We start from the raw sequence: 13459 nt of genomic DNA on the forward strand, positions 1-13459 counted from the left end.
GAAACGGCCATCACATTTTAACACCTACTGTAAATGTATGATTTCTGTTTATTTTTTTAATTCACAATTTTGGCCCATGTTTTCCCACTCAGTGTGCCATTCTGAATGAGAAGCTGGACTCCCTATTGCAGACACTGAACACAGAGGCACAGGTCTGCCTACCAACAGTGACAACACCTCCCATTGTGGAGGAGGAGGATGAGGAGGAGGGACTTCAAGGGGAGGAGCAGCTTAGTGAATCCTCCCTCACTCAGTTGAAGGAGAGGCTGGAGGAGGATGTGACTGAGAAAAATTCCTCTTCACCATGCAAGCACTTCCCACGTGAACAGCTCATGCTAAGGGCCAACAGCCTGAAGAAAGCTGTGAGGCAGATCATTGAGCAGGCAGAAAAGGGTAAAATATGATTTTTAAAGTTAAGCCAGCTACTTCGGGTATATTTTAAGTTGTCAACAGAGTAAGAGTGTCACAATTGATATTTTAAGTCGAAATCTCAATCTTGAACCTCGAACTTTAAGGTAGAATCTACGATGTAGCTACACCCCCAATGTCATGTCCAGCATACATGCCAAGACGCAAAACACAGACACACACACACACACACACACACACACACACACACACACAAAAGTGTTGAACTGCAGCGTCAACACTCTAATTTTCCAAGGGGAAATTCAAGGTCCCAGTAGCTTAAGACACCACACAGAACATACACTGCGATGTAAACAGAGTGATAAAATAACAAATCCACATGACTAAAAAAAGAGCAGTAAAATATACTAAAGATACTAAAACAAGGATCGACATGAATGTACTATAGGATGTATTTAAGCATGAGGGGCTTGCAGTGACGGGGCAGGGACTGACCCTGTGATTCAGTGTGAGGTATGTGTCATGGTGCAGAGTTAAAGGGATAATCCGGAGTGAAATGCACTTTAGATCAATTTTTCGGACTATTGGGAGTACATACGTTGAGTTGACACCAAAATCATGTCATTCGGATGTATTTTGAAAAAGTTCGAGTTCACCGTTTTTAGCCAAAACTCGTTAGCCTGTAAGTGACCGGGGCAGGTCCTTTCGCCACTACAAAACGCTATTTTTATACCTCTTCTACTGTTCCAAACAACACTACACTTACGTGGTAGTGAGTAGAGGGTCCCTAAAGCCAAACCGAAGTATCCCCACGTCTTTATGTGGTCGGATAGAGAGTCCAGAATCAATTTAATCGAGTCAGTACCTTTCCGGAAATGTTAGTAAAGTGTTGTTGAAGCGTTGCGCAGCTGCCGCAGCGACATTTCCGGAAGGTACTGACTCGATTAAATTCATTCTGGACTCTCTATCCGACCACATAAAGACGTGTGGATACTTCGGTTTGGCTTTAGGGACCCTCTACTCACTACCACGTAAGTGTAGTGTTGTTTGGAACAGTAGAAGAGGTATAAAAATAGCGTTTTGTAGTGGCGAAAGGACCTGCCCCGGTCACTTACAGGCTAACGAGTTTTGGCTAAAAACGGTGAACTCGAACTTTCTCAAAATACATCCGAATGACATGATTTTGGTGTCAACTCAACGTATGTACTCCCAATAGTCCGAAAAATTGATCTAAAGTGCATTTCACTCCGGATTACCCCTTTAAAGCTTAGCGACCAGCAATAAATATGGACAATAAAGAGACAAATGTAAGCATAGTAATATAACAGTTATAGTATAAATATATAGACAAAATAAGAGCAAAGTAAACATAGTAATATAAGAATTATAGCACCAGTGCAAGGATAGGTTTGAAGTACAAGGGTATCAGCCATGAAGTTAGACCACAGTCCATTCAGGGGGATGGAGGGAGGGGTTGTATAGCCAGTAAACAGTGTAGACAGTGTAAGCAGTTAAACATTGGGCCAGTGAACAATGAATACACAGCATCGTTAAAGGTCATGGAAATGTAGAAGAGGGTGGAGAACAGATAGCCCATGCAGAGAATACTGTCTTTCTTGCCTTTAGTGAAGCAAAGGAAGGAATCTACAATGACGTGAGACTGCATGGAACAGGTATTCCAATGAACCATGATTTTGAACTCACATGATTTTTACCACATTTGAACTCATTGGCAAAGCGAAACTAACTTCACCATAGTCAATGACAAGTAAACAAGTTACTTTCACTATTGACTGACAGTAGGATACCATCAAAAACATAGCCTGAAAAAAGCAGCACTTACCCTAATATCAGGGATGTAGTGATATAAGACAAGGTGGGTAAACTATGCATTCTGTGATCTCGGTGAGGTGGACTGTGCCATGCGGTATCAGATTTTTTTTTCAGTTAGCCTATTAGCTGGTTTGATTTGCATTTAGCTCAATGAGAATGAAACCAGCTAATAGACTAATTGAAAAAAAGGCCAAGGGAACTTTATCGGGGTCCAACTTTGTTGGGGTGTTCTGGATCCATCAAATAACTAATCTTTAGAAATAAAAACCTGCCTGCCTTTATGGGAATTTAATATAGGGGTTCCAGTGCTTATGACCCCTGTATTTTAAGGAATTACAGGATTTCCATTATTTTTTTTTATTAAGGCATTAAGATCAATTTCCAAAAGATGATTTTATATTCCTCTTTTTAGTCAACTCACTGTGCATAGATGCTTAAAAGTATGTTACTTAAAAATAAAGATCAGTAATAAACTATTTCTATTGTTTTTCCCTCTTCTATCAGTGGTAGATGAACAGAATACACATACAGAAGACCAAGAACTGCAATCCCTGACTGCCCCTGAGCTTAAAAAGGACACGGATGATAAAGATAGTGAGAAAGATGAGGACACCAAGGAACTGCAGTCGTCACCCTGTAAGATAGTAGTAGAATAGATAGAAGATTGAAGTGAATCCTGTATACACTTGATCAATTTAAGATATTACAAATTACTGTTACTGAAAATAAATGTATCCCCCAGCCCTCCCCTGTGTATTAACCTCATAGCGGAATAAATTTAGCAAAACCAATGTCTAAACCTTGGTTAATGGACGTCAAATTACAGGTATACATCCTAAGGTGTGGAATTGAATAGAAAAGACTTATGTCTTTCAATATTTGGTTAACAAATTGATTGAAACCTGTCTTATGGGGCACTTCACCTTTTCCATGGTAATACAGCACTTTACAGATGTGGCATATCAAAAGATGCTAGCTAAAAAGCATGAACAATGCACAGATGTGCCACTCTAAACTCTAAGAAACTCTAAAATGTGCATTTTTGTCACAAAAAAATAGTACTGATGTCACAGGTTTGGGGGTAGCCTGCAAATTGGCATGCTGACTGCAGAAATGTCCAACAGTGCTGTGAGCTGAATGTAAATGGGAAGTGCACACTAACATGGATTTTACCAAATTTCTAAGTAATATTTGAAAAAAGTTTTTTTTTTTAAGCAGGGGAGAGGTCTAAGATCTTTTACTTCAATTTTTAAAAAATGATTATATTTCGTTCAGTATAGTATCGGGGGCAAAGGGGGTTTTACAGACATGGGCTAAGGAATTTTTGTGGGAATATCTATTTGTTAATTTTTTTACCCTATTCACCCCATAATATATTCGTCCATAGACTTATAATGGGGCATAAAGAGGGTGATAACACACAAACAGCAGCTTATTGACCGGGTTGTCCACCCAGGTTGTGATCCTGGGACACCCTAGATTTTATTTTTGTATGACCACCTTTAACAGCAGCCCATGTCTGATTTCCCTAAAAAGAAGTGTCCTTAATGTTTGTTTTAGTTTGATTCAGTGGAAGTTCAATGCTTCAACTAGATCACATTGTCTTTAAGGAGTCCTAGAATTCAAAACCACATTCACCTTGTTACTGTTGAATTTAGGCTGCGAGCAGTGTCCAAAGGACAACACCAAAGACTTTACCGCGTCCCCCGCCTGCTTTCGTATGCAAATTGGGAAATAGAAACAGCCGTGTTGAAATGCTCCAATCTGAACAGAGCTCAGATAACACGTAATAGGCGCCCATCCCCCTTTAGATACACCCCTCGGCCCCTCTCATTTGCATACCTTCGATTAATAATTCTTGTTAAACTGCTCTTACGATGCTAGTATCTAGATATGTGGTCTATGGCAGAGACGTTGTAATGCTAGCGTTATTACAGCTAACTTTGGAGAGTTACTATACTAAGAAATGTACTGATAAAACTTACCAATCTAACACATTCATTCTGTTGGGGAATCTGCTGCACTTCATCTTCGTCAGAACCTTCTTCTGACTCGGTTTATACATGTACGGCTGTATTCCTTATTTAAATCCTTTGTTGATAGCTTTGTCAAAGATTTTGGCTTTATTTACCAGCAGTAAACGTAGTTTCACTTTGCTCTAGCTTCAGACCGGTGGATTGAGCCAATCAACTTTCAGGACATATCGGCCAATAGACCAATCAGCGCGCATCTCATTTGAATATTCATGAACTTGCTGAGTGGGCGGGAAAAACAAACTGTTTCATTGCAAGGCTTATTTATGACCTTGTATTAGGCGATCTAGCAGTGCTCCTGGGGCGTTTTCAGCCCCACAAATTTACATATGACATTATTTAGGCTCAAAGATCAATTTGTAATGGTCAAAAAATGCGTTCTATGACTCCTTTAAGTGATGGTGATCAGTTTAGAGTTTCTAAATGCATGCAAGGCATGGTCTAAGGCTTAGTTCACACTGGCAGTCGAAATCCGATTTTTTGCTTATCTGGATTGTATCTAGCTTGAATTTTGGGTAGTCTGAACGGCACAAAACCGCATGAAATGCGATTTTTCCAATGCTGATTCGCACCACATACGGAGGTGGTTTCAATATCACTTACTATCGGATATGACTCAATCTGAACAGTCGAACCACTTGAATAGGATTTCAACGTGCCCCTTTCGTCATTTGCACTGCGACAAACAATTGCAACGTAATTCTGAGTGACGGAAGTGATTGATTGATTCAGCGCGTGCGCCAGGGCTACCAGCAAAACAAAAACCAACGTCAGACTCAAGTCATCATTTTATGGTGAAACATGGAAAACTGTAACGTTAAGGGTGACGAGATATTTGCGCTGCGGCTACGCATAATAAGTTGGAAAATATCAAAAATAAATCCACTTTCATCCACGAAGACTTGGTTGTGTACAACTCTACCTAATGAATCCAGGTGTGTGTAATTTATATCGGATCTGAGCATTGCACGCCAAGATCGGATGTAATATGCAATGAGAACAGTCAGTCAGAAAGATCAGGTTCTGATCGGATATGCAAGACATCCGATTTCAACTGCCAGTGTGAACTAAGCCTAAGACATGTTTGCTATGAGCTGAGGTGAAATAAGAGGGACTGAATATACTGTAGTCATACCTACTTAGAGTGTGTTGACATTTCTAGTGGTACTGAGGAAGAATGTAATTTCAATGGAAGATCCAAAAATGTAAGTGGCATTATGCTAAATTATTTTATACTGTTTATATTGTCTTACTGCAAATGATGCACCTAATTTTGCCAGAATGTCCCTTAAATTATTCAAAATATCCAAGTTTGAATCTTGAATCTGACAAATTCATTGACAATGTTTGAAAAGACACCTGTTGAGGGGTGTTTCCTTTGCCCTCCCCCCTAGTGGCCACATCCCCATGCTCCCCCACAGAGAGACGTGTCAGCCGCAGTACCCAGTCTTGTGGTTCCTTCTCAATTCCTCCCTTCACCACCAGCAAGGAGAACCTTCCTGTTCTTAACACTCGTATCATATGCCCAGGTATTACTATATCACCATATTATTATCACTATATTTGAGTCATATGTTATAGGTATAGCAAAAAGTAATGGTGCAACTGTAGCCACAGTGTTCCACAACAGATACACATCCTGACCGCACAAGTTCCTGTCCAGCCAAGTAATTTCTCAGTCTTTCTCTATCTCTCTCACACACATTTTCTGGTTGTTCTTCAGTATCCTGCTCAAAATTCCTGAGATGTGATGAAATTTACAGTGATGAGTTCCCACTACATAAAAACTGATAAATTATGTATTCAAGGTTCTTTTCTGTCAGTAAGTATGGTCTACTTCTGGAATATAGGCTTGCGGGCAGGCCTTGCTGCATCTATAGCTGGCAGCTCCATCATCAGTAAGATGTTACTTGCAAACATTGACCCTTTTGGAGCCACTCCCTTCATTGACCCAGACTTGGATTCCCTGTAAGATTTTTTCTACCAAATTTTTGAAACATTATTTATTAAATGTTACCTTCAGGTGATTTCAAACTGGATCATCAGTTGTACTCATTACTCACACAGAGAGGGATACATGGAGAAATGTGTCATGAACAACTACTTCGGAATTGGATTGGATGCCAAGATATCATTGGAGTTTAATAACAAACGTGAGGAGCACCCAGAAAAGTGCCGGTGAGCCTTTTATCTCATTTTGCTCACATTGGGCCATATTCTCCCATTTGCATGCAAGTCCTTTTTAATGCGCTTTCAGTAACACACTGAAAATACTCAACTTTCAAGTAAAAGTACAAAAAAGTATGTAGTTAATTAAGTACTGAAAGTACAACTTACTTTCCATTTCTTTATGTTTGTAAGTTGTGTGAGGCAAAAAAAGCTAATAAGGGCAAAAACAGCGCTTTGTCAGTTAGGTAAAGCAGGTTCAGTAGGCAAATCAAGTATGTGAATTGCCTGTAGGCGTATTAGGCATATGGTTGCCCAAGGCTACTCCAATTACAGTATATACCCTTCAATCCACCTAACCCCTCTCCCTCCATTTTACTGTCTCAGACTGGACAAACCAAATAACGTTAATTTCAAACAACCTATGCTTTACAAATGTTGATTTAAGAGTAGTTGTCGACAAGGTTTTCTTATTGGTAGCCAAGATGCTGCAAATGTTGACGATGTGGTGTCTCTGACCAACAACCTGCTTGTCTGAAAGTTCTCACTGTACAATGCAAGGAGGTGTTTTTAAAGGTATACTATGCAGGATTGGCGATTTCATCGCCGGTTTCACTTTCACTTTTGGTTTTCGCTCGTTTTACGCTTGCATATGTCTCTGCAGAGCTTCCCCTACAGCTTTAGCGTGTATTTTTTACAAAACTCCTCAATCGGTCAGTCTGCCGTGGCTTTTCATGAGACTTTACATGACACTTCCTGGAGTAGAGCATGGGTGCGTGCCCGAGGTCTTCTGAAGTTGCAAGTGTGGTTCTACCGCTACAGACCACTAGGACAGCCGAAAAAAACACTGTTCGACCGGTAATGACTCATTTAATCATATATAACAGTATGGAAGGAATTGATTAACTGAAAAACGTTGCATAGTATACCTTTAAATAGAGAGCCGAAGTCACGCCCTTCTATTTCCGGTCTATGGGACCTATTTCACAATTTTTTATGAACGGGAGTCAATGGAGAGATAACAATTATTTTGTGGTCCCGTTCACAAAATATCACAAATAATATAGAATATACATATCATATATATAATATAAATAATATACACAACTATCATTTTTGTCAGTCTAGTTTTAGTCGACTAAAAGTCTCATCATTTTAGTCTCGTTTTAGTCAAAAGAAAACTCAAGGTATCTTAGTCAAGTTTTAGTCAAAACATTTTAGTCTTTTTTATATAACAAGATACTTTTGAATAGACTACTATTTCAGTCAAATAGTGTTTCAGCTATGTGTTTCACACATCTCAATTTTCCCCTAATATCTTATATACACTAGCCTAGAAATCTAGACGCACCCTAGCGGCCAAAAATATTTTTGCCTAGCGGGATGGTCTAGGGTCACACCGTTGAGGCCAAGCCTGCGCTAGTCTCGAGTTCAGCCTAGCCAATCAGAACGCTCTAAATGTGTACGGAGTCCTTGAGCCCGCCTTAGCTCACCTGCGGCTTCCGATAAGACGCCAGGGGGCTGGACCATGCGTCCTCGTTTGACGAGTTGGGTTTGAGACAACCATAGAGAAAAACAAAAGATGGATGAGGCTAATGAAGCGCGCTCGTTTGAATCGGCTTTGGAAGAGTTAGACTTGAGCTTTTCTTTGAAGTTTGAGCAGAAAAAAGCACTCAAGTCATTTGTTTTAAAGAAGGATGTATTTGCCGACCGGCTACGATTGGTCACAAACGCTGGCCTATTACGTGCAGAGGCAGTTTGAAAGACAACTGTTCATCCCACCCACAGGCTTCAACTCTGTGAATGGTCCGACCCCAGACTATACATTTCTGTGTAGTTTGGCTTGCCAGGCTATATGTACACAGCAGTAGACCCAAAGTAGGCCTACAAATGTTTTACTCTGCTACACTAGATGGTGCTATGCGCCTAAACGCCATACAGCCCCAAACATCATTAGCTTCCATAGACCTCTGAAGTTCGCCTACAAAAAAGTTCTGGCGATTTTTCCTATGGGAAAATAACATGGGGATTTTGAATTTTGCATTACTTGCTGAATATTTTCGTATGGATATTTAGAGGGATGTTGATTTGTACATGTATATGAATGAGAGAAGCTGCAACTTATGGGTTGTGCCATTGGTAGTAGTTAGTAGCTTGCTAACTCTGGCAGAAATCTCCGGTGTTCTTGCATGTAGTTTGGTGTTGCAGCCACAGGGTTGCAGCAACAGTGCGTACAGCTAGCCTGCAGCTGCTGCCTGGACTGTTTTGAACGCTTTGCAGGTATTCATGTCTTCTCGTTTAGTAGACGAAAACAAGGAGAGATTTTATCTTAGTTTTCATATCATGCAAAACTTTTAGTCTCGTCTTTTTTCGTCAACAGTAATGCATTTTAATATAGTCTTAGTCAGTGCTTCAGGACATTGGTTCAGTCTCGTCATCGTCTCGTCTTAGTCTCAGAAAACAAGGTTGTTGACGAACATATATAGTCTCGTCTTGTCTGACGAAATTAACACTAGTCGTTGGAAATACGATCTTTCACAATGTTGTAATTCACTAGTTATGACATACCTGTCAAATGTCTTTACATGAAAAATTGTCATTAAAATTGACAAACATCATATGGGTAATTCAAGGCACAAGACAATCGGGACCAGAAAATAATTTATCTTTCTCCATTGACTGCCATTCAAAAAAAATCCAAAGATAGGTCCCATGGTGGCTAACGGAAGGGGCGTGACTTTGGCTCTCTATAGAGCTGGACAGTCCCACCCCTCCTCTGAGAGAGCTGATTGTCCGGATGTAAATTTCTCATTCATTTCTGGGACGTCTGGAATAATCTGTGTGTAAAGAGTTTTAGACCATGCCTTAGGCTAAACAGCTATGGCATGACTCATACTTATACAACACATCATTTCGAGCAAAAAAACTATCAGAAAAACGAAAAAAAGGCAAAGGTACAAGACTGTGTACATATCTTACCGAGTTAAAGAACTCAAATCCCATGATGCTTTGCAAACGTACACACATTTCCAACATTTGCAGCAAACGATAGTTTAACATGGCTCCATATTAATCTGAGAAAATAAGATGATTACCGTTTCCATTGAGTAAATTCAACCTTCAAGATGAGAAAACCATTCTTTTTCGGAAGTCCACACATCGGTTCTGACAGCCCTGCAGCCATTTTAAGTTTTGAAGTTCCAGCGAGACGATAGCTGGACGATAGGCGCGGGAAAAGTTGAGACAGTTTGTTTGGGATTGCCATGGCAACGGCGATCTCTACCAATTTATTTCTACTGATCTCTACCATTTATGCTAAAATCGTGGATTTTTTTTTGTGTGTTTTGAAACAGTGGGAGGTCTACACTGTATGGCCATGAATACATTTTGCTGAAAAACGTACCTTTTCTAGTCTAAAAACGTGTTTCTTGAGGTAAGAAATTTAACACCAGCATAATGTTAGTGGCGTCTCGTTTTTGCCCCTCTACTCTAATATTTACGGTAAATGCACTCATTGACGACCACCAAGCTATCCTCGTGCTGTGCCGTTGTAAATACAAGTAAGTACCGCAAATCTTGAAGTAGCTGCGACCTTACAAGTCGTTCATGAGTGTTGAGCCGACAGTCAACTTCAGAGGCAGATTTCTCCGTTTCTCTCTTGGCATGACAGGATGAACTCAACTCCTTTGAATGTTTACATTTCAGTAATATGATGTTAAATTCATTAGATGTAGGTATCGTTTTGAAGGTGATTATGCCCTTTCATGAAAACGTAATAACTGTAATTTTGAAAATTTGAACAATGTGACTGCTTTTGCCGTGGAGAGTCACATACAGTAATTGTCAGAAACATAGCTGAGTTTTTAGAGTCCTTAGAGGTAACAAGTGGGATATTTGATGAGGTTTATGCCAACAACTGCTAAAATGACGCAGTTAGTTGGAGTGACATGTGATCGCCACACATGAATACGAATGTAGTTCAGTCATTAATTCTTCGATCTGTTACAGAAGTTGTCATGCTGTATGATCTTGATGTTTTATAGGAGCCGTACAAAGAACATGATGTGGTATGGAGTACTGGGTACCAAGGAACTTTTACAGAGGACCTACAAAAATCTGGAGCAGAAGGTTCAGTTGGAGGTAGGCTACGGCATTTCAAAAGGAGCGCAACAAGTGATGGTACTCATAACAGGGAATTTAGATGAAGACATTTTGCTGTAGGACAGCCTACAAATCCTAATAATTGCTCGGTCTTTCCAGAAGGATTAAAACATTCTATTCTAAATGCAATCTTAACATAGAAATGGGTGGTTGACATAGTAGGCTAAAAATAAGTTAATAAAAATAAAACTCCTTATGTACTGACGCTTTTAGTCTTCTATTGGAATTTAATTTCTTCACTTATGTTGTGTTAGTGACTACAATTGTCATATGGTGGGACATGAAAGTTATTGGCCCTCATTTATCAAACGAGCGTACGACCAAAAACAGGCGTAAAACAGGCGTACGCTTGTTTCCACGCAAAGTATGGCATTTATCAATGTGAACGTGATCGGTGGCTTCGCTCAAATCTCACGTCTAGTCTCAACTCGTGTAAGCAAGTTTTTCAGGCGTCATAGCATCGCGCAGCAGTAAATCGGCGGTGCATTAGAAAGTTGAATAGTTGAATTGATGGACATAACACCTTTCCTGTACATGTGCAGCCTATTTCCTGTAATGTAGCATATTATATTGACACATGTCATGGCTTAGAATAGCCATAGGCGATGATTACTTTCTCTTTGGCAAACGCAACATTCATGAATTAGGCCTAGGCATATATATTTTAAATTATTTTCAAAGGGCAAATTTCAGTGTCGTACGGTTTTGTAATTAATGTATTTATGATGTATGATGCGTTCTCTCTGCGAAAATAAAGTCTGTTGCGTTTAAATCGCTCTAGTTTCCCGCCTTCCTTGATGACAGCTTCTAGCTGTCAAAATTAACAAGGTTCAGCTGGACGTCACTGTGGCTCGAGATCACTAATGATCTCTTTCGGACGTATAATGCACCTTCATGTCGTAAATTCTAGGAGCGAGGCCATTAAAATGAGCATAATATAGGGGCGTGATATTTAAATTTTTAAGCACTTTTTGCAGTGTTTTGCACACACACACACACACACACACACACTTATTCTGACATAAATACCATTGAAATGGTTGCTACAACTATTATAGTCAGAGAGATATCCCTCCTCAAAGTTATGTTGACACTACTGTCTGTAATGGGTGGATTACGGTCTATGGATAGATGTTGATCTAGTTAACCTACCCATCCCTGGACTGGAAATGACTTCCATACAAATGTCTTATCAGAGAACGTCTAATAAGGGGAGAATGTTCACTCTCTGGAAACTTCCGGTTTCTGAACTGGTAGCAGTTCCACCTCTGGTTCCACGTGAGGGCGCTAGTGAGTGAGTGCAGAATAAACTGAGGTCTATGGAGCTGTACCCGTCAAAATCCACTTCTCTCGGGATATAATTTTTTGTCTCAAAATTGGAATGTTGCATTCGAAAGGGGGAGCGAAGAAAATACACACTGCTGACAATTATATTTCTTAGTCACTCATTTGTTCTAAAAAGCCTTTCAAACGTGTCAATGACATCAGTTATTAGCAAAATGCTAGCATAATATGGGCAACAACAACCCAACCTGCAAGAAATCGAAGGACATAAGTACTCATTCATTCAACTTTCAACCTATGATGATGTTGAACTTGCAAAAACTACAATCAAATCTGAGATTTCTCAATGGCCCAATCCCAATGTCAGCCCTAAAGACTAGGACTAAGGACTCACAGACTTAATTGATCTCAGGTGCTAAGTGAGTGAGTGTGTGAGGCCACATGGGCTCCGATAGGTATTTTGGGATTGGGACAGCACTTCACGAGATCACATGTACCTTGGCGATGTTTACTAACAAAGACGTTGCTAACATTTGCACCATGCACGTGTGTGTGTCGTGCTGTTGTTTACCGGATTTTTCTATGATCTCCGCGGTAAACGTCACAACACTTTGAACTGTGGGTAATTCCCTCAGGTTAAGTCTGCACCGATGCAGACTCACGGAAAGGGCTCGGTAAGTGTGTACTCAAACCCTCACGCCCGTTGTAATTCGACATTACCTACGCCCTAAGCCCTTACGAATTTCGCGAGAACGCACACCAAAGTCTGTGAGTCCGTGAGTCCGGACATTGGGATTGGGCCATTGACAATCAGGGGCCTGTTGCACAAAAGCAGAATTAAGACATCCGGGATAAGTTACTGATCCGCGATCACTGAATCCTAAACAAGAGCATACCGGCTGAATTGGTTGCACAAAGACCAATCCAGGATGAGCAGACACGGATTCATCAAGCCAGGTGTAAGTTATCCGGTGTATGTGCGCGTTCTCGTTTCTCCCCCAATAACTCGCGGTTGGAATAAAAAAGACGCGAAAAATAGCGTCTTGCACACAAAGTAAACAACCGCTTTTGATATAGACTAGCAACGAGGTAAAGTTTTACTTTTTTGGATGGGGGATCATGATTATTTCTGTTACATAGCGGGAGTAGGTGTGGCAGATCAACTGAATGCAAATTTACGTATGCACCCACGTGTGTGAGAGCTTCCTTGTCTCGGCACGCAACGTCATTAGGGAGCGCTTTGCCACCGCAAAGATGCACAACGTATCTTAATTTGTCTTAAAAGCCGAATTAGTTCAAAACACCTTCGAAAAATGTCCCCTCCACTTCCAATCAACTACTACAGCAGCCTATTCATCAAACATCTGTCAAAAAAGAAGCAAACAACGAGTAGGCTATGTTATTAATTATAAGGCCACCATAATTTAAATGACATCCATATGGTATTAGGCAGACATTCTGCTGTGTTTTGCGAGTAAATGCATGTTGCAAATAATATATAAATGGAATCTACAGCTCTTTAAAAAAAAATCACGTGGAGGTCTCATTTGAATGACAGCTAGCTGAACCAATCAGATAATGTAATTACCATTAGAATCAACTTATCTTGGCTG

At 40.2% G+C, this 13459-nt stretch overlaps 1 protein-coding gene across 2 annotated transcripts in view; it reads left to right on the forward strand.

Annotated features, from left to right (window-relative positions):
- dgkh (diacylglycerol kinase, eta) overlaps positions 1-13459 on the forward strand; it is a 259266-nt gene that overhangs the window by 172296 nt on the left and 73511 nt on the right. For both annotated transcript variants that reach the window (XM_062533724.1, XM_062533723.1), the window contains exons 16-21: positions 93-393; positions 2707-2838; positions 5630-5764; positions 6086-6203; positions 6303-6413; positions 10445-10541. In XM_062533724.1, coding sequence (XP_062389708.1) covers positions 93-393; positions 2707-2838; positions 5630-5764; positions 6086-6203; positions 6303-6413; positions 10445-10541 — 894 coding nt within the window. The remainder of the gene's footprint in view (positions 1-92; positions 394-2706; positions 2839-5629; positions 5765-6085; positions 6204-6302; positions 6414-10444; positions 10542-13459) is intronic.

The sequence above is a fragment of the Sardina pilchardus genome, chromosome 4 (genome assembly GCF_963854185.1).
Source record: "Sardina pilchardus chromosome 4, fSarPil1.1, whole genome shotgun sequence".
Classification (NCBI taxonomy): domain Eukaryota; kingdom Metazoa; phylum Chordata; class Actinopteri; order Clupeiformes; family Clupeidae; genus Sardina; species Sardina pilchardus.